This window comes from Myxocyprinus asiaticus, chromosome 7 (assembly GCF_019703515.2).
Source record: "Myxocyprinus asiaticus isolate MX2 ecotype Aquarium Trade chromosome 7, UBuf_Myxa_2, whole genome shotgun sequence".
Taxonomy (NCBI): Eukaryota; Metazoa; Chordata; class Actinopteri; order Cypriniformes; family Catostomidae; genus Myxocyprinus; species Myxocyprinus asiaticus.
This window is the reverse complement of record NC_059350.1, coordinates 45,499,410-45,521,412: the sequence shown is the minus strand read 5'-3', so window position 1 is coordinate 45,521,412 and position 22,003 is coordinate 45,499,410. Positions and strand designations below refer to the sequence as shown.

Sequence of the window (22,003 nt, the reverse complement as noted above, 5' to 3'; positions counted from 1 at the left end):
GATTTTTTTTATTTGTATTTTTTATTTTTTTATAAATTTGCAAAGATTTCAAACAAACTTCTTTCACGTTGTCATTATGGGGTATTGTTTGTGAATTTTGAGGAAAATAATGAATTTAATCCATTTTGGAATAAGGCTGTAACATAACAAAATGTAGAAAAAGTGAAGCGCTATGAATACTTTCTGGATGCACTGTATATTGCATATTTTAAATCTTTTTTTTAAGAAAGGTTCTTGTCAAGATATATTTATATTTCATTCAAACTGAACCTTTACCTCAAATGGAGGTATAAAGACTTCACTGTTGTTTCATTTGTCATTTCATGGGCAATCGTCTACTAAATTATGACGTGTGGCCTAATAAATTGCTGAAAGTGAAAACCCACAACCTAAAAAAACACAGTACACTGATTTATGTTTTGTTAATGTGCTTTTTATTTCAATAAGCATTAATCACCTTTGACAAGAATGTTGCACTGAATTCACATACAACGGCATGTTCCTGTTAAATGTTGTCGGCTGTAAGGCTTCAAAAATGAGGAAGTTCATGATTAGGTTTTAGAAAAGAAAATGTTTACCTAATAAGGAATGAGATGTCGATAAAATGTTTTCATTGGTGTTTTTAACCAAAAGGTACACACATTTGTGAGTGAGCTACAGTACTGGGTATAAAAAGAGCTGATTTGAAGCAATGATCTGAATATTGCTCTGTTGGACAGACACACTGTGGCTGAGTTAAATTTGGATCTGCTGGGTGTGAACCTTTTATGCACTATCTTTGCATTCTTAGTGTTTTATTTTATTAAACTTTTCTGATCATTTATACATTATATTACTCTATCTTCATGTTTTTAAACAGGACATAATCAACATGTGGATTCCTGCAGCATTCCTCCTTTTTGCGCTGGTTTTAAATGGAGTCAGCGAGGTGAAGAGTGATGGTAAAAAAAAAAAAACAAAATCTGAATATACTGAAATCCTATACATTATATTCTATTAAGTGTATTTTATAATTTGTATTAATTTATTTATTTATTGCTGATACTGAAAGTCTTTTGTTCCCAATTTCCATAATCCTAGATACTAATCTATTTTTTTTTATTATTAATCTCTAATCATTTTTAAAGGCATAATTAATAATTTTGTTGTCATTTACTCACCCTCATGTTGTTCCAAACCCTTTTAACTTTCTTTCTTCAATGGAACACAAAAAGCAGGTGATGGTGCATTCAGTTTAACATCTCCTTTGTGTTCCACGGAGGAAAGAAAGTCATATGGATTTTAAACAACACAAGGGTGAGTAAATGATGACAGAATTTTCCTTTTTGTGTGAACTTTTAATAATAATTATTATCTCTAATAACCTCATTTATTACTAAACCTTTTTCGTAGAATCTCTAAATCTTGGTAGAAGATGCCCAGCTGGCTGGAGCAAATTTGGATCACAGTGTTTTAAATATTTCAGTGAAAGGAAACCATGGGCTGAGGCTGAGGTATTATTATGTTCTCTAAAACTGTGCAGTATGGATACTATATATCCTAAAAGCAATACCATTGATTTGATTAAATTCATCAGTAACACTTCCAGTAACAATTCCATTTTAAACGTTAGCTAATGCATAAGGTATTATCAGGGTTGGAGAGTAACGGAATACATGTAACAGGATTATGTATTTAAAATACAAAATAATAGTAACTGTATTCCACTACAGTAACAGTTTAAATCATTGGTAATCAGAATACAGTTACATTCAAAAAGTATTTTGATTACTGAAAAGATTACTTTGCATTTTATTGTCATTTGTTGCATTTAATGTTTAGACTATTCAGTTGGAAAACATTTATCCATATAAACGATGCAATCTGAGGAGCTTTCGAACAGCAGTGAAACACTTTCTTAAGATGTGTTAAATTCATACAAGTTCATACTGTTGTGAGTGAAAAGGTAGATATGACGTCATTGAGGAATTTTCCCTTGGGAGCTTAATAGAGGAGCTACATCACATTTCTAAAGCTTAACAAGAAAATGCATGTTGGAGCATAACTTTTTTTCTCTAGTAAGACCTGTGATATTAGAGCAAAGATGTACTGCAAAAATCTTATTCTTAATGAGAATATAAATATTGTTTTTCTGTAAAAATATAAATAAATCCTTAAAGCAAGATAAATTTAAGTTAATTTTATTACTTTATTTACTTGTTTATAATCAAAACAAGTGAAATATTTGGCAGTAATGAAGCAGTAATCCAAAGTATTTAGATTACGTTACTGACTTTGAGTAATCTAATGAAATACGTTAAAAATGACATTTTACAGCATGTATTCTGTAATCTGTAGCGTAATACTTTTTAAAAGTAACCTTCCCAACCCTGGGTATTATGAACTAACAATGAAAAATATATATATATTTTTTTACAACATTTATTAATCTTTATAAATGTTATTAATAAAAATACAATTGTTAATTTTTAGTTCATGTTAGTTCATATGTTAAAGATGCACTCAGTAACTTTTGTCTTTGTGTCACCTTGGACTTTCACTGACACGACTTGGATGCAGTACCATTTCAAATCAATAGTTTCAGTTCCAGATGCCATTGTAGAAATTTAGTATTCACAGTCAGCCACGATTACTTCAATTAATAAGTGAAAGTGTCAAATAACAGGATGGTTACAGAGATGAAGTGACTAGTATTCGGCTGGTCATGTGATTGTAACATGGCAGCCCCCATGTGCGGACCCTCTCAACGTAGAATAAAACAGCTTTTATAAAGTTTCTAAGTGGAGTCTTCATTTTAATGTGAGTGGTCATGATTTCCTACATATATTGCAAAATTACAATTCATGTCTTTAGGGGTTAAACTTTTTTAATGAGGAAAAAAATGCACCTTTAACATACACAACTTTGTATTGCTTGATGTTGAAATTAACATTAACCAAGATTAATAAATGCTGTTAAAGTATTGTTCATTGTTAGTTCATGTTAAGTAATGTAGTTTACTAATGTTAACATATAGATCCTTATTGTAAATTGTTACCAATTCATCTTTTAATACACTATATAGAGTTGCCTTGTACAAAAACACGGTGTCTTGCAAGCTTACGTTATATTTGATATCAATAACTGTCAATCCTCAGTACCACTAAAACTCTATCACAATATACTGTAAGAACATATCATTACAGGAACTGCTGGGAAAGATGGCATTTCTGCTCTGTTCTGCTCTTTTCTGCTCAACAGTTTTAGCAATAATGATATTATTACTGCATTGAAAGAGCAGCAAATGATGCATGTTGACTGACACAGATCAGTATTGTGAACACACTGTGTAGATGAGACATTGTTTGAGCTATGATAATACTGTGAATAATTTAAATAATTAAACTACATATTGTTAGATATTATATTGCAGTTTATTAAAGATACAGTACAGTGTACTTTAAAACAATTTATCCTTACAGCTACAATGCATTGATCACGGAGGAAACCTTGCGTCAATCCACAGTTCAGCCACTCACAAGTTTCTACAAACCTTTGTGCAAAAACAAGCTGATTCCATGACTCGGACCTGGATTGGTGGTCATGATGCAACTCAGGTACAGATGATTTTTCATTTTCCTTAAAAGTACCAGTAATATGAAAAGGAGATTTCCAGCTAATTATCATTTGACTCATTGATTGCAGCTTTGTGGGACTTTTTAACACTCAAAATAAATAGAAAGTGTTTGTGCTTTAAATATCATGATTTCATGATATTAGTTCTGGGAAAGGCTCTGCATCATTTGTTTGTACACTAAGTTTAATGTTTTGTTATCTAATGCAATGACATTCAGGCATTTTTATGTGTAACTTAAGTGTCTAAAAGTGTCCAAATACATTTTTGGGCCACTGTACAGAAATGACAACAAGCATAATTGCTTTCTGTAATGTTACTGTATTAAATAGGATTTTATCTGGCTTTGGAGTGATGGAACAAAGTTTGAGTACAATGACTGGCATTCTGGCGAGCCAAATAATGGAGAAGGGTCTGAAAAATGCGTTGAGATGGCCTATGGAGGTAACACTACTAGACGTTTATGCAGCCTATTTCCTCAAATTAAAGATGCACACAGTAATTTTCTGCATATGTTGCGCTGAACTTTAATGATACCTAGCAGTATGCATGTAACATCACACAAAAGCAATATTTTGTATCAAAGGTGGTTTTATTGGAATGTTCTGAGTTAAATTCAAGTTAAGCTGAATCGACAGCATCTCCGGAATAATTTTGATTATCACACAAAATAATTCCCACCCACCTACGAAAACGAAAAAATCATGTTCACATTAAGGCACTTATAGGGGAAGTGAATGGGGCCAGTACATACTGTAAACATTAAAATACACACTGTTTCAAAAGTATTGCCACAAGACGTAAACATTATACATGTTAACATGACTTTAGTGTGATATAATCTATTACTAACTTTATCTGTGTAAAGTTATAACCACTTCCAGGATTACAGGATTTTAGGCCCCATTCACTTTCATTATAAATACCTTACTGTGACTGCGATTTTAGCCTTTTTTTTTTTTTGGTAATTAATATTATGCTATAAATGCTGTTAATTGAGCTTAACTTGAATTGAACTTAACGTCTCGGTTACTGTTGTAACCTCCGTTCCCTGATGGAGGGAACAAGACGTTGTGTCGATGTAGTGACACTAGGGGTCACTTTTGAGAGCCCCAATCACCTCAGATGTTTGAGAAAAGGCCAATGAGAATTGGCGAGTGGAATTTGCATTCCACTCCCCTGGACATATGGGTATAAAAGGGAGCTAGAATGCAGGATTCATTCAGGTTTTGTGCTGAGGAGCCAAGACACGGTCCCGGCCATTTCAGCGACTAATACAGCGTTGTGGCAAGAGGGACACAACGTCTCATTCCCTCCATCAGGGAACGGAGGTTATGACAGTAACCGAGACGTTCCCCTTCTGTCACTCACTCGATGTTGTGTTGATGTAGTGATACTAGGGGTCACTATGGAAAAACGCCACAACAGCTGAACCGTGTTATGTGAACAAGCTGCTGCGTGCGTAATAGCAGATGCATCAGACTGCACGTAACCTCCCCCAACGCCCCAAAAGACGTCATGTAGTTCCCCACATCCCTGAGGGGGGGGAAGCAACGTAACTAGCATGGGAGCAGGCCGCGCCAGCCACGGCCTTTTCTCTCTATGTTTTCGCTCCACAGAGTATTAGATTCAGCTGGGGCAATCTAACGCTATCATATGCATCAGGGAAGGTGTTCTTTTCCTTTCCTATTCTTTCAGGGGGGAAAGACCTGGTGAAGACTACATCCTGCCCAAAAGGGGAGGTCAACATGTGGCAATATGACACATGGGTTCAGCAGCCACACATGGAAGAGTCGCGGTGGTAGATCCCGCCACGATAAAAGGGGGGGAACTCTACAAACACAGCGACTGGGGGCAGAGAGAGCTCTGCCCAAGGGAGACACGGGTCCGCCGACAGGGAGTCCGTACAGCAGAATACACATCACAGGGGTTACCGGAGTAATCGGCACCTGTGGAGCACCTATCCCAGTACAGGGCATATTAAACACTGTAGTGTGGCTGGCTACGAATTCCTCCGCCGAGTTCATGAACTATAGGGCTAGGGAGGAAGGACATCCAGGGTCCACGACTTCGTGAACTCGATTGGGAGTAAAAGCGCACATTTTCGCCTCAGGGGAGGGGAAAGGCGCTATACGCAAGCGATACACCCTTGCGGCCAGCTGTTCCGTATTACTGAACTCTACCTGTTCGTACCTGAAAGAACACGGGATGAAACCAGCTCAACCCGGAGATTGTAAAATCTCACAAAAATATTGGGTGTTGCCCAGCCCGCTGCTCTGCAGATGTCTGCTAGAGAGGTGCCATTGGCCAGTGCCCACGAGGACGCCACACTCCTTGTAGAGTGTGCTCAAACCCACAAGGGGGCGGGCATGGCCTGGGTCTGGTAGGCCAGTGCAATGGCATCCACGATCCAGTGGGCAAGGCTCTGTTTGGAGACGGCGTTCCCTTTCCGCTGTCCACCAAAGCAGACAAAGAGCTGCTCAGAGCATCTAAAGCTCTGCGTGCGATCCAAGTAGGTGCGCAAAGAATGCACTGGACACAGCAAAGACAGGGCTGGGTCTGCCTCCTCCTGGGGCAGCACTTGCAGGTTCACCACCTGATCCCTGAAGGGGGTCGTGGGAACCTTGAGCACATAGCCCGGTCGGGGTCTCAGGATCACGTGAGAATCTGCCGGACCGAACTCCAGGCAAGTGTCGCTTACAGAGAACTCTTGCAGGTCCCCCACCCTCTTGATGGAGGTGAGCGCAATCAGGTGGGCCATCTTTAAGGAGAGAGCTTTCAGCTCAACTGACTCTAGCGGCTCAAATGGGGCTCTCCGAAGGCCCAGGGGGACCACAGTGAGATCCCATGAGGGGAAGAGGCATGGCCTGGGAGGATTAAGCCTCTGGGTGCCTTTGAGGAACCTGATGATCGGGTCGTGCTGTCCAAGGGACTTACTGTCGACTGCGTCATGGTGAGCCGCTATAGCGCCTACATAAACCTTCAAGGTGGAGAGGGACAGCCATCCCTCCAGCCTCTCCTGCAGAAATGAGAGCACTGACCCGACTGCACATCTCTGGGGGTCTTCGGCTTGGAAAGAACACCAATTCGCGAATAAGTGCCACTTTAGTGCATAAAGCTGCCTGGTAGAGGGAGCTCTGGCTTGAGTGATCATGTCTACAACTGCTGATGGTAGACCGCTTAGACCTTGTGCGTCCCGTCCAGGGGCCAGACATGGAGATTCCAGAGGTCTGGGTGTGGATGCCAGAGGGTACCCCATCCCTGAGAAAGAAGGTCCTTCCTCAGGGGAATCCACCAGGGAGGTGCTGTCGTGAGGAGCGTGAGGTCCGAGAACCAAGTCTGAGTGAGCCCATTCGGGGTGCGGTGAACAAAAAAGAAAACAAAGGATTTACCTCCCGGCCCTCCAGCGGGGGATGGAGTGGTCTGGATACCACCTCTGTAGCAGATGTCTCGCTCCCTGGGTCGTCCAACTCAGGGGTGCTTAGGAGCCTTCCGGGTCCTCGTGCCGGCCTGAGAGACGGGGCATCAGCTTCCTGCGGGGGGCTCTATGCTGGGGCCGAGATCTAGGCTTGGGCTGAGCAGGAGCCGCCTGGAATTTCGCTGCCGCAGGGGGACACCCTCGGCGAGCAGATGGGGTGCGGGATCTTGAGCCGCGCTGGGGCAAGATGTGCTGGATGGCCTCCATCTGCTTCTTCACCGCCGAGAACTGCTGGGTAAAGTCCTCAATGGTGTCGCCGAAAAGTCCAATCTGGAAGATGGGCGCGTTGAGAAAGCGTGCTTTGTCTGCGTCCCTCATCTAGACCAGATTCAGCCACAGGTGACGCTCCTGGACCACCAAGGTGGACATCATGACCTTTGTCGCCCGGAGGGCGAGGGCGGTCGCCGAACGCATCTCCTGCAGCATATCGGGATCAGGACTACCCACGTGCAGTTCTTTTAGTGCTTTGGCCTGGTGTACCTGCAGGAGGGCCATGGCATGTAGGGCAGAGGCAGCCTGTCCAGCGGCACTGTAGGTTTTTTTTTTTTGGTAATTAACATTATGCTATAAATGCTGTTAATTGAGCTTAACTTGTATTGAACTTAACGTCTCGGTTACTCCGCCAGAGACGACGTAGTCCTACAGGCTCTGGAGGGGAGAGCCGGACGATCCCGCCAGGTGGCGGCATTTTGCAGGCACAGGTGCATCACAACCGCATGATCAACCTGAGGGACCTCCGTGTACCTGTGGACTGCCCAGCTATCGAGGGTAGTGAGAGCGGACGAACCCGGAAGTCTGTTTCGGGCAGCGAAAGGTGCTCAGAGCGTCTTGTGAGGTCGTCATGCACCTCTGGGAAGAAAGGAACCGGGGGGGCATGGCCATGAGCGGCGCCCCGAACCCAGGAACCAATCATCAAGCCGCGAGCGCTCAGGGGAGCCTTGAGGGTTCCAGTCCAACCGATACTCGCGACGGCCTCCAACTAGGCAGGCAGACCCGAAGTTGGCAGCCCAGTCGAGTCCTCGGCATCCGACATCACCAGTGTGCTCTCCAATGCAGCAATCGAAGACTCATCCTGCTCACGGGCCCCGTAAGAGACGTAAAGCCAGCCATGATGCAGGCTGGTCTCATTTCGGAACCGGACGGGAGCAAATGAGCATGCTGGGGAATGGGAGGTCCGTGGGGAATTACCCGGCGAGACCGTGCCCATTGAACTCCCCAAATCGCCTCCAGTGCCAGCCTCACACCCATGGGTAGAAGGCACAGTGTAGGGGGCGGCTAGAGTGGCTTTCCCTCGGAAGAAGGAAACCCGCGACCGCAACGTTGCCATTGTCATATTCTTGCAATGAGAACATGAACCATCCACAAATGCTGCCTCAGTGTGATCGCTGCCCAGACACGTGAGGCAGCGCCCGTGGCCGTCGGAGGCGGAGAGATAGCGAACGCATCCAGGAATCACATATAGACGGAAAGGCATCTTTAAAAAGAAGCGTCTTTAAAAAGATGTTTAACGTCAATGTGTGTGCTCTAACAGAAAAAATATACTCTTTAGTAGGAATATACACACTTTTAGTGCTGTCGAAGCGCCCAGGGGCGAAATCTGCACTTGTCGTCCAGAAGGAGAGAAAGCCGCTGGAAATGCGCCGTATATCCAACAGCATACGCTTCTTAAGAGGTGAATGGAACAGCAGTAGTATTCAGCTCGCTGACAGTACAACCGCTCAGCTCCGAAGAAAAAATCTGAATGAATCCTGCGTTCCAGCTCCCTTTTATACCCATATGTCCGGGGGCGTGGCATGCAAATTCTACTCGCCAATTATCATTGGCCTTTTCTCAAAGATCTGAGGTGATCAGGGCTCTCAAGAGCGACCCCTAGTGTCACTACATCGACACAACGTCGAGTGAGTGACAGAAAGGGAACATTCTTTAAGCTCTTTTATTAGCATTATTTAAACTTTACATTTATAGCATTCTGATTGCACCATAGCATGTTTTGCAGTGTCTTTTTCTGAATAACGTGACTGTGAAATTCCATAGATGAGCTCCGTTGGAATGATGCAAACTGCGATACACGTCTCCCCTCTGTGTGTCACAAATGGGCTAGAATTGAATTGTAAACAACCTAAATTTGGTGAATGTTCTTAAATCTCATGTCTGTCCATCTCAGATCTCCAAAGCCTTGAAATAGTTACTTTTCATAAATATTGCTGAATGAATAAATATTGCTGAATGCAAAAATAAAATGCAAATTTTAAATGTACACTTTTCTTTGTTTGTTGCCCTCAATTGTACAGTGAATGCAGCAACAGTAGACACATCTGATTTCACTGGCAAATGCACAATTACACAAAACATGGTGTATTCTAACATTACTGTTAATTGTGTTGTCCAGGCTTGGACAACATTCAAAAGTGCCTAAATGGTCCCATTGGTTTGACTATGACAGATTCAGAATCACAAACTCAATAGTACTGTTGCATGTATTCTGTTTATTGACAGAGTCATCCCAAGTTAATATATATCTGTTAATAATTAATAATAATAATTATATTTATTTATCACACATTTGCACATATACAGTGAAATTCTTTTTTTTCACATATCCCAGCTAAGCTGGGGTCAGAGTGCAGGGTCAGCCATGATATGGCACCCCTGGAGCAGATAGGGTCAAGGGCCTTGCTCAAGGGCCCAACAGTGGCAACTTGGGCCCTTGAACCCCCAACCTTTGGATCAGTAACCCAGAGCCTTAGCCGCTGAGCCACCACTGCCCTGTTATCAATATTAAATTTGAATTTGTTATTAAATCATATCACAAGTATGCAATTGCTAAATGCAAAATGTGGAATAAAAACATATAAGCATTTTGTAAAAGTTTGGCACATTTGGCATCAATTTCATGTATGTCCTGACTGACACAAACAGACACTGCAGTAGTCAGATGTTGAAATTTTGTGCAAAAAAATAAATTATGTTTGGTTTATTATTACTAAGCAAATTCACAATTATTATATTAACAATAATATCTATCATGTGACTGTCTTTCAATAAAAATGAATAAACAAAATACACTAGCAAGTAGATTAATTGTATTTGACTTGAGAAGAATCTTTGGATGTGTTCTTACCTATGACTCTGTTGTCTGAATGTGTGTGGCAATGTACCATTCAAAATTCACATCTTTTTTTTTCACATTTGCAGGATCTGAGTAAACATTTTCAACAGACCTTACTTTGTGTTTTGAATACTCCTTGCTCTCCTGATGATACGGTTCATGTGACAGCATGTCAAAAACAAGTGCAGTTTGTTTCAGGCAGTTTAAATGCTATCCTCCCTTTGTTGTATGATAATGGATTCTGATTCATGTGCAGAGATCTCAAATTCCAGTGACAGCAAAACAAAATAACTGTCCAGTTAGATAACAAACCCATTTCGAAACACAATCCAAGGGGCAGAAGCACTGTCTCAAAAGCAGGATTAAAGGCTCTTTTTTGTAAGCATGCAATGCGCAGTGGTATGCACAAAGACCGTGCACTATGTCTTATACAATTTTCATGAGTGCTCTAATTCTAAGCGCAATTTCGTGCCAGCGCAAAGCAAAAGTGGGCATGGGTGGGAGACTTTGCGCTCTTTATCTCTGGGTGTTCGCACGCAAATTGTGGGCGTTTTGTATGTTAATGAAGTAGCGCAAAGTCCTATTTGCTATTTTTCTGAGGAACAGGTCATTGTGCTAAGACCTTTTAATAGCACGTCTGTTTTCAGCACAAAGTCTAAATTCAGTTCATGCATTTTTAGTTTGGTGGTAAAAACGTTCATGTCCAAACTCTGAAAATATTATGGAACATCAAATTATGTCCATGACAAACACTGTTGTAGTGTAACGTTGAGAGGCAGGCAGGAATAGCAGACAAACACAATGATGTGAACGCAAATGCAGTTTAATGTAAACAAAGTGAGAAAAAACATTGTAAGTACAAAAACAAGAAACCAGAACATAAACCAAGACTTGACTATGACTTTGAAAATAGCATTACACATTAACAATACTTGACAAGGGACAAAAGCAAACAAGAGGGCTTAAATACACAAGGACTAACAAGTTAACAAGACACAGCTGAGAAACAATCATGACAGGGAGGTAACAGGAACAGGAAACAGTTAACTGAGAATGAACAGGGATCTAAACTTCAAAATAAAAGACATGACATAATTAAAGTCCCAAATATGTTACATGTAGCAGTTTTATGAAACAAAAATGTATGATATTTGTGTTAAACTATCTATAGGTCATGGTTTATTTTTCAATTATTATTATTATTGTTTTACAATTGTATTCATGGTCTAATTTGTGTTGGTATTTTTCCACCTGTTGTCTTAGAGTGATTTTTATGTCACTGCAAACCGGGCTGGTGGAAGAAGCTGGATAGAGTAAAATGTTTGGATTTGGTATGATTTATTATTTTTTTTAACCACTGTTTTGTATGAAGTGCAATTTTGTGTTTCAATAAATACATTTAATTTATCAAAATCAGAATCGACCGGTAGAAGTGAAGTGCGTACTGATACAATCACTGTTATTACTAGTCATGATTTGTGTCAGTAGATAAAATGATTAATAATATTCTCTATAATTTAACAGAGCCTACATCCATATCCTGAACCACATTCCCTATTCACATTTTTGAATAAAACTTTCAAATAGGCCACAGTAAATGCACAAAATAATGTAAGTCCATTATTCTATTCTTCTAATTCATTAAATACAGTCCATTTACACTACCAACTTCTTATGAATGTGCTGTCTTTGTTTATATCGCTGGTGCTTGTCAGGGAATGGACAATATAATAGGACACAGACGGTGGAATAACCGGAAATTAACCTCCAAATTAAATTGCACTTGACCCTGCCCATTAGCGTCTTGTGCGCCAAACCCACTTGTGCCTAGACTTAGCGCATGCTTGCACAAAAGTACCAAAACTTCATGACCATGCCCATTGACTTTGCGCATATGACTTATGGCATAACTTGCTTAATTGAACTAAGCTTGAGTCAACCATGGATTTCTGGTATAGTAAATGTGGATAACTTTTTAATTGGGTTCATCGTCTTGATAAAATGATGGGGCTGAGAAATACAGAAAATGTTAGAGTATGCTTGAGCACGGTTGCAATAAAAGTTAAGAAAACCATTAGTCATAATTGTACAGCTATGTCACCAAGGGTTTTCACAACTTAAGGGGTTTCTTGCAGCTGGCCCCTGAACCTGATGCAACCATGGGCCAAGACTTGAAGCTAACTCATATTTCATTGCAGGTGTGTTTCATAAATAAAGATAATGAAATGACAAATCATCATGAAATTTCTAGCTGTTAGAAAATTTCCCAATATATTAAGTTTCCTCTTTAATTTGCTGTTGACATACTGTATAAATGTATTGTATTCTGTTATTGCTATTGAGTAAAACTAGGCTGAAAACTAAAGTTTTGTTCAAGATGATTTTAACAATTTCAATACACTTTTGGCCCCACTGTACCATATGACTTTTAAGAAATCACCCAGACCTTTCCCCAAATACTAATCTCCAGTACAAAAAGAAATATTGAATATGCCTTGCAATATATGCCATATATAGTATATTTAAAATCTCTTAAGAAGGTTCTTGTCAAGATATTGCTGAACTGCTGATTGCTATAACCTGAACATTTACCTCAAATGGAGGTATAAAGACTTCACTGTTTCATTTGTCATTTCATGGGCAACCATCTTGTAAGGCTGGCACCAGGATGTCTACAACCTAAAGCTCCATTTCCGGTAAAAGTCAAAGTACTCTGCGAGAATCAACGTCATAGAACTATCTCACAAAAGCTGAAATCTACACCGGAATATCACCACGTGTTATAAATTGCAAATCGCCTTTTGATTGTTTTACAAAGCTGAAATCTTCACCTGAATATCACCACAATGTGATAAATTGCAAATCACCTTGCTGCCCCTCTTCTCTTTCCCCCTTCTCCCCTTCAACAGGTCTGGACCAACACAAAGACACAAGATTTATATGTAAAAATATAACAAATACCATGAAAACAAAGAATGCAACTGTATGTGTTTGATATCATTTAAGAGGTATCTGTGCGACTGGTATAGTGGTCTCTTTCCCATGTTGATAAAACTAATGGTAACAAAGTTATAAGGTCTTTGCCAAATACTGCATAATTCTGGAGGTCTATCGCCCTCCTTGACCTACAATTGAAATTATCTCCTGTATGTTAACAAGGTTAAACCCCAGGAAGTGAAGAACCCATTCACCCCCAAATTCTCATTGTTCAAAGGATAATACCATTTGGTACACAATGTTTATTCTGTCTAGATATTTAAGGAAAGTTGCCAGGAAGCTAGGGGAATCTATAAGCAGATCTCCCATGCTGTACCGCTGCATGTAGTTTTATCAGGTATGTTTCTTTGACTTGTCTTATATTTTTAGTAACGCTTGTTTATTCTGATCATGTAAAATTGGCTTTGATTTGAATTTCTGCAACAATGTTTTATATCCTACCTGACAAATACATTGTTATTATTGGATTTATTCTGAATTCCTCCGAAATCATTTATATCATTACTGGAGCTTTAATATAGGAGGAAGCCATTTAAAGACTCTCAGTTTGAATTTAAACCACTCAGGACAACCAGGTAGGAGAAAGCCATTTAAAGACTCTCAGTCACTGCTCACCGCCCGTCTTAGCAAGTTGTATGTACGTGACTAAGCGGCAATATCGTCTGGTTAGGAGACAGGCCAAACCAGATGATATTAGTTAACCCTACAACCGCTGACTAAGAACGGAACTGGCTATCCATTTTCGGGAGGTTTACGTAATTTAATAACGGCCGGTGTAAGTCTCCAAAGATCGAAAGGACAATGGATAGAAGAGGATTTAGAGTAATCATTAACCTAAAAGTGTTAAATTAAAAGAATTATCAGAAATTAATTAGAGTTGAAATATAAATTAGAGGTCAACTTAAAATTGGAGTCAGATTAATATAAAATTGGAGTCAGATAAAATGAATAATGGAATCAAAAGTTTGAATTAACAATAACTGCTTTACTTCAGCACTCAGAAAAGACAGAACAACGCAGAGACCTTCAAGGGCAATTTATTGAAGTTCCACTTCGGAACGGATAGAAAATTATCCCTTTTTAAAATCGACTAAATTATGACGTGTGGCCTAATAAATTGCATCCATGTGTCACATGCCGGCTTAGACTCAATGACAATAGAGAAGGATAATAACACAGGCAAGTTTATTACTGAATCGGCAGGAACACAGTATTTAAACTGGTAAGATGATCAATGGCGAGGTTCTTGAAAGGCAGGATGGTCAGATAGCAACTGAGGGTTAGTCTTACAGTTTTCTAGATCACACACACAAACACAAGGGAGAAGACAAGGAGACAAAAGATGACTGGATCGAGGTTAGTCTGTAACATCAGACAAACATAAGATGACAATGACAAAGGCCAGACAATGACTGAGGGGGTGTGTGCTCTTCTTTCAGTGACGGTGATGAGGGCTGATGAGTGCGTGATCGTGAAACCATGTCAATCCATTTGTGCTGAAAGTGAAAATCCACAACCTAAAAAAAACACAGTACACTGATTTATGTTTTGTTAATGTGCTTTTTATTTCAATAAGCATTAATCACCTTTGACAAGAATGTTGCACTGAATTCACATACAACGGCATGTTCCTGTTAAATGTTGTCGGCTGTAAGGCTTCAAAAATGAGGAAGTTCATGATTAGGTTTTAGAAAAGAAAATGTTTACCTAATAAGGAATGAGATGTCGATAAAATGTTTTCATTGGCGTTTTTAACCAAAATGTACACACATTTGTGAGTGAGCTACAGTACTGGGTATAAAAAGAGCTGATTTGAAGCAATGATCTGAATATTGCTCTGTTGGACAGACACACTGAGTTAAATTTGGATCCATTGAGTGTGACATTTTTTTGCACTGTCTTTGCATTCTTAGTGTTTTACTTTATTAAACTTTTCTGATCATTTATACATTATATTACTCTATCTTCATGTTTTTAAACAGGACATAATCAGCACGTGGACTTCTGCAACATTCCTCCTTTATGCACTGGTTTAAAATGGAATCAGAGAGATGAAGAGTTATGGTTAAAAAAAAAAAAACAGAATATACTGAAATCATATACATTATATGCTATTAAGTTTTAATTAAAAAAAGTTTTTTTTTGTTGTTGATACTGTAAGTCTTTTGTTCCCAATTTCCACAATCCTAGATACTAATCTATTTTTTATTATTAATCTCTAATCATTTTTAAAGGCATAGTTAATAATTGTGTTATCATTTACTCATCCTCATGTTGTTCCAAACCCTTATAACTTTCTTTCTTCAATGGAACACAAAAAGCAGGTGATGGTGCATTCAGTTTAACATCTCCTTTGTGTTCCACGGAGAAAAAGAAAGTCATATGGATTTTAAACAACACAAGGGTGAGTAAATGATGACAGAATTTTCCTTTTTGTGTGAACTTTTAATAATAATAATTATTATCTCTAATAACCTCATTTATTACTAAACATTTTTCGTAGAAGCTGTAAGTATTGCTAGAATATGCTCTGCCGGCTGGAGCAAATTTGGATCACAGTGTTTTAAATATTTCAGTGAAAGGAAACCATGGGCTGAGGCTGAGGTATTATTATGTTCTCTAAAACTGTGCAGTATGGATACTATATATCCTAAAAGCAATACCATTGATTTGATTAAATTCATCAGTAACACTTCCAGTAACAATTCCATTTTAAACGTTAGCTAATGCATAAGGTATTATGAACTAACAATGAACAATATATTTTTTTACAGCATTTATTAATCTTTGTAAATTGTATTAATAAAAATACAATTGTTCATTTTTAGTTCATGTTAGTTCATAGTGCATTAACTAATGTTAAAGGTGCACTCAGTGTCACAGTCTGTCTCCCTCATGTCTTCCTAGGACTCTTATTTTGAAGTTTTCCCCTGGACTACATCTCCCATAGTGCACTGCCCTCATAACATCCATCTGCTCCTCATTGTCCTCACCTGTATTCCATTCCCTCATTTAGCTCCTTGTGTATAAATTCCATCTAGTTTCGTTCATTCGATTGTTAGTCCTTGAAGTGTTATGTTTTAATGGTTATTTTGTGAAGTTTAGCGTTGTTGTTTGTTCCACTCCAGCATTTGTTATTAAAAGATTTAAAGTGTCTACTCCTGCGTCTCATCTCTTCCACAACACCAACGTTACACTCAGTAACTTTTGTCTTTGCGTCATCTTGTACTTTCCTACATATATTGCAAAATTACAATTAATATCCACTAAAACTTGATCACAATATACTGTAAGAACTTATTGCAGGAATTACTGGGAAAGATGGCATATCTGCTCTGTTCTGCTCAACCGTTTTAGCAATTATGATATTATTACTGCATTGAAAGAGCAGCAAATGATGCATGTTGACTGACACAGATCAGTATTGTGAACACATGGTGTAGATGAGACATTGTTTGAGCTATGATGATACTGTGAATAATTTAAATAACATATCGCTAGATATTATATTTCAGTTTATTAAAGTTACAGTGGACTAAAACAATTTATCCTTACAGCTACAATGCATTGATCACGGAGGAAACCTTGCGTCAATCCACAGTTCAGCCACTCACAAGTTTCTACAAACCTTTGTGCAAAAACAAGCTGATTCCATGACTCGGACCTGGATTGGTGGTCATGATGCAACTCAGGTACAGATGATTTTTCATTTTCCTTAAAAGTACCAGTAATATGAAAAGGAGATTTCCAGCTAATTATCATTTGACTCATTGATTGCAGCTTTGCAGGACTTTTTAACACTCAAAATAAATAGAAAGTGTTTGTGCTTTAAATATCATGATTTCATGATGTTAGTTCTGGGAAAGCCTCTGCATCATTTGTTTGTACACTAAGTTTAATGTTTTGTTATCTAATGCAATGACATTCAGACATTTTTATGTGTAACTTAAGTGTCTAAAAGTGTCCAAATACATTTTTGGGCCACTGTACAGAAATGACAACAAGCATAATTGCTTTCTGTAATGTTACTGTATTAAATAGGATTTTATCTGGCTTTGGAGTGATGGAACAAAGTTTGAGTACAATGACTGGCATACCGGCAAGCCAAATAATGGAGGAGAGTCTGAAAAATGCGTTGAGATGGCCTATGGAGGTAACACTACTAGATGTTTATGCAGCCTATTTCCTCAAATTAAAGATGCACACAGTAATTTTCTGCATATGTTGCGCTGGACTTTAGTGACACCTAGCGGTGAGCATGAAACATCAAACAAAAGCAATATTTTGTACCAAAGGTGGTTTTATAGGAATGTTCTGAGTTCAATTTAAGTTAAGCTGAATCAACAGCATCTCCGGAATAATTTCGATTAACACAAAAAATAATTTTCACCCACCTATCCCCTCGTTTAAAAAAAAAAAAAAAAAAAAAACGAAAAAAAATGAAAAAGAAAAAATCACGTTTGCAGTAGTGGTTTTAGCTTGTATGGCACCCTGGGCGAAGCCTGCCCATGTCGCCCATGCCTAAATCCGCCACTGACATTAAGGCACTTATAGGGGAAGTGAATGGGGCCAGTACATACTGTAAACATTAAAATACACACTGTTTCAAAAGTATTGCCACAAGACGTAAACATTATACATGTTAACATGACTTTAGTGTGATATAATCAATTACTAACCTTATCTGTGTAAAGTTATAACCACTTCCAGGATTACAGGATTTTAGGCCCCATTCACTTTCATTGTAAATGCCTTACTCTATTTTTTTTGTAATTAACATTATGCTATAAATGCAGTTAATTGTGCTTAACTTGTATTGAACTTAATATTCTTTAAGCTATTTTATTAGCATTATTCCAACTTTACATTTATAGCCTTCTGATTGCACCATAGCATGTTTTGCAGTGTCTTTTTCTGAATAACGTGACTGTGAAATCCCATAGATGAGCTCCGTTGGAATGATGCACACTGCGATACACGTCTCCCCTCTGTGTCACAAATGGGCTAGAATTGAATTGTAAACAACCTACATTTGGTGAATGTTCTTAAATCTCATGTCTGTCCATCTCAGATCTCCAAAGCCTTGAAATAGTTACTTTTCATAAATATTGCTGAATGTAACAGACATATTTTCACTTTGAATTTTCATATCCATACTTGCAAAAATAAACTGCAAATTTTAAATGTACATTTTTCTTTGTTTGTTGCCCTCGAATGTACAGTGAATGCAGCAACATTAGATACATCTGATTTCACTGGCAATGCACTATCACACAAAACGTGGTGTATTCTAACATTACTGTTAATTTTGACAGATGTGGTTTGACTATGACAGATTCAGAATCACAAACTCAGTAGTACTGTTGCATGTATTCTGTTTATTGACAGAGTCATCAGAAGTTAATATATATCTGTTATCAATATTAAATTTGAATTTGTTATTAAATCACATCACAAGTATGCAATTGCTAAATGCAAAATGTGGAACACAGCTAAATATTATTTTGTTTGGTAATTAAAATGAGTTAATAATCAAAAATAGCTTTAAAACAATCAATTGAATATCAAGTCAACACATATGTCAAATTAATGTCATTGTATGATCTTATTTGTTGGATTGGTTAAAGTGTCAAATGGGATAGTTCACCCAAAAATGAAGATTCTCTCATTACTCACCCTCATGCCATCTCATATGTGTATGACTTTCTTCTGCTTAACACAATCAAAGATTTTTAGATGAATATCTCAGCTTTGTAGGTCCAGTTAAATCAACTGAATGGTGGCCAGATATTTGAAGGTCAAGAAAGCATATAAAGGCAATATAATAGTAATCCATTTGACTCAAGTTGTTAAATCCATATCTACATTTAGGTCAATTTTTACTATAAATCTCCACTTTCACGTCCACATTCTTCTTCTTTTGTTTTTGGCAATTGGCAGTCTTTGTGCATATCACCACCTACTGGGCAGGGAGGAGAAGTTATAGTAAAAAAAGGATTTAAAAACGAATCTGTTTCTCACCCACACCTATCATATCACTTCTGAAGACATGGATTTAACCACTGGAGTCGTATGGATTACCTTTATGCTGCATTTATGTGCTTTTTGGACCTTCAAAATTTTGGTCACCATTCACTTGCATTGTATGGACCTACAGAGCTGAGATATTCTTCTAAAAATCTAAATGATGAGAGAATTTTCATTTTTTGGAGGAACTATCCCTTTAAAACTTTACTACTTTGCTATGTTACTTTTCATGCTAGGTGAATTTATGTTAGATAATAGTTTATCTAACATACCGTTTAAAAAAAAAAATGCATTTGTGTCTAATGCTTTTTAAAAGTGTACCCAATTCTTGGAAAGTGCCCTAACAAGGACACTTTTGAAATACTGAGATATCCATGTACATTAAAAGACTTATGTTTTTATGTTATGAATGTGTCTAAACTGTTTAACTATAAAGAGAAAGATTGCAAATTTTAAATGCATGTAAATTATCTGCTTATACGCAATTTAAGTCAATGTTTAGAAGTACACTAGCATATAGGCAGTGTTGGGCAAGCTACTTAAAATATTTAGCTAGCTAAGCTACAAACTACTCAACAGAAAAATTTGTTAAGCTAAAAGCTACACTTCAGAGAAAGTAGCAAGTTACACTACAAGCTACATGCCAAAAGTAGCTCGCTACATTTAAGCAAATGCACGGAGCATAAATCAGATCAATCAAATCACTTTTATTGTCACACAACCATATACACAAGTGCAATAGTGTGTGAAATTCTTGGGTGCAGTTCCGAGCAACATAGCAGTCGTGACAGTGATGAGACATATACCAATTTACAATAAACATCAAATTTACACAACTTAAAATCTAATATACACATAATTACACACAACACAATATACAAATAATAACATACAATGTACATTATACAATACACACAATATAGAATACACATTATACAATAAAAAAATTGTATATATATAGTATATATAAAATATACAGTAGTTTGTATTGTACTGTATTGACATTCAGGCTGTCGGTTGATAGTAAGTTGCCAGTGTGTTGTTAAGAGAATATAATTTATGGCAGTCCGGTGTGAGATATAAGAGTAATAAAGTGCAGTGCTGATGTATTTTGATCGTGAGAGATCAAGAGTTCAAAAGTCTGATTGCTTGGGGGAAGAAGCTGTCATGGAGTCGGCTGGTGTGGGTCCTGATGCTGCGATACCGCCTGCCTGATGGTAGCAGTGAGAGCAGCCCATGGCTCGGGTGGCTGGAGTCTCTGATGATCCTCCGAGCTTTTTTCACACACCGCCTGGTGTATATGTCCTGGAGGGAGGGAAGCTCACCTCCGATGATGTGTCTGGCAGTTCGCACCACCCTTTGCAGTGCTTTGCGGTTGTGGGTGGTGCTATTGCCGTACCAGGCGGAGATGCAGCCAGTCAGGATGCTCTCCACAGTGCAGGTGTAGAATCGTGTGAGGATGTGGCGGTTCATTCCAAACTTCCTCAGCCGTCTCAGGAAGAAGAGGCGCTGATGAGCCTTCTTCACAACGGCCTCAGTGTGGACGGACCATCATAGACAAAGCACCTAAAAGATGTATTCACATGATGTTTATCAAAGCCATTTTTACATTTTATTTTTAATATTTATACTACAACCTCTACAAACCCTTACCCATTTGAACATAATTTAATTTGCACATTTCTGTATAAAAACTCTGCTACATACAGTATACTATTCATCTTATCCTGTAATTCTGTGTCTAGCTGTTGCATTTCTGTATGTACTGGAAGTTTTTATAAGAGGTGTGTATGTGAGTATGTGAGAGAGAGAGAGAGAGAGAGAGAGAGAGAGCGAGCGAGCACATCTGGGCAATAACAATGTGATTTCTGATGGTATCAGATGGTAATACCATGGTACTTTGATATACAACTATTTATGCACCATTCTGTAGTTGCTTGGTGCTTCAAAGTACTTCAAAGAAGACCATATTACTACCATGGTAATTTGATATATGATTACCATATTCATATACTAATGTATTTACATGGTGCTTCGAGGTAGTTAAAAAATACCATGGTACTTTGCTATATTACCACATTCATATACCATTGTATTAACATATGGTAATGGTAAAACATGGTAATGTCATGGTACTTTTTAAGTGTTTCCTTGTAGGCTAACAAGTGTTCTGATACTCTTTGTTTTGATTTTCTTTACCCGCAGAAGTCGTTCACAAGCTGCACACGTACTGAACTTAATAAAGACTTTCTTCATCACTGGCAAACGATAGGATGTATTTGCAGGTTTAGTTTCCATTAATCGTAGATTCACTGCAACCAGCGTTATCTTTATTTTCCGTGTTTTAAAATATTAAATGAGCTTGTTGACAAGTGAGAGCGCGCACAAATGATTCAGTGGCGCGCGAGCAAGCTTTCTGAGTCATTCAGATTGAATCGCGAACCGATTCAGACCGCTTTCCTATCACGAGTGACCAATTCATTGTAAAGCACCGACTCTAATGAGCGATACATTTGTGATCAGACAACTTTAGTTCTGATTCAAAACTGGCATTAGTAAACACCCGGTACAAGGCATGATGTAGCGGTGTAGCTTTTCTCAACGTTACGCCGCTATTAGTCAAAAATATAGTTTCGCTACTGAAAAGCTACTTGACTGAAAAACTAGCGAAGCTGCTACCTCGCTACTCAGAAATGCAGTTAAGCTAATAGCTACTGCCCATCACTGCATATAGATAACCTTAAAACTAATAGACCTAAAAGTAAATTAAAACTTTAAT

General features: G+C 38.4%; 1 protein-coding gene across 4 annotated transcripts; it reads left to right on the top strand.

Moving 5' to 3' along the window:
• The first annotated feature begins 620 nt into the window (after window positions 1–620).
• si:dkeyp-75b4.10 (ladderlectin) lies at window positions 621–18,220 on the top strand. Of its 4 annotated transcripts, none has more exons than XM_051703855.1 (6): window positions 621–754; window positions 860–941; window positions 1,393–1,493; window positions 16,755–16,889; window positions 17,239–17,350; window positions 18,141–18,220. In XM_051703855.1, exons 2-6 carry the CDS (start codon window positions 872–874, stop codon window positions 18,203–18,205), a joined length of 483 nt encoding a protein of 160 aa, XP_051559815.1. In that variant the 5' UTR covers window positions 621–754; window positions 860–871; the 3' UTR covers window positions 18,206–18,220. The 4 variants fall into 4 exon arrangements, with proteins under 4 accessions (XP_051559815.1, XP_051559814.1, XP_051559813.1 ...); XM_051703854.1 differs by lacking the exon at window positions 16,755–16,889 and adding an exon at window positions 3,462–3,596 and having other exon boundaries at window positions 626–754; XM_051703853.1 differs by lacking the exons at window positions 16,755–16,889; window positions 17,239–17,350 and adding exons at window positions 3,462–3,596; window positions 3,946–4,057 and having other exon boundaries at window positions 635–754.
• The last annotated feature ends 3,783 nt before the right edge of the window (window positions 18,221–22,003 follow it).

Excerpts from the sequence above, each read along its gene's own strand:
- si:dkeyp-75b4.10 (XM_051703852.1), top strand. The coding sequence starts at position 872 with ATGTGGATTCCTGCAGCATTCCTCCTTTTTGCGCTGGTTTTAAATGGA. Across the intron at positions 1,494-3,461 it reads AACCATGGGCTGAGGCTGAG|CTACAATGCATTGATCACGG; the intron begins GTATTATTATGT and ends TTATCCTTACAG. Across the intron at positions 3,597-3,945 it reads GTGGTCATGATGCAACTCAG|GATTTTATCTGGCTTTGGAG; the intron begins GTACAGATGATT and ends TGTATTAAATAG.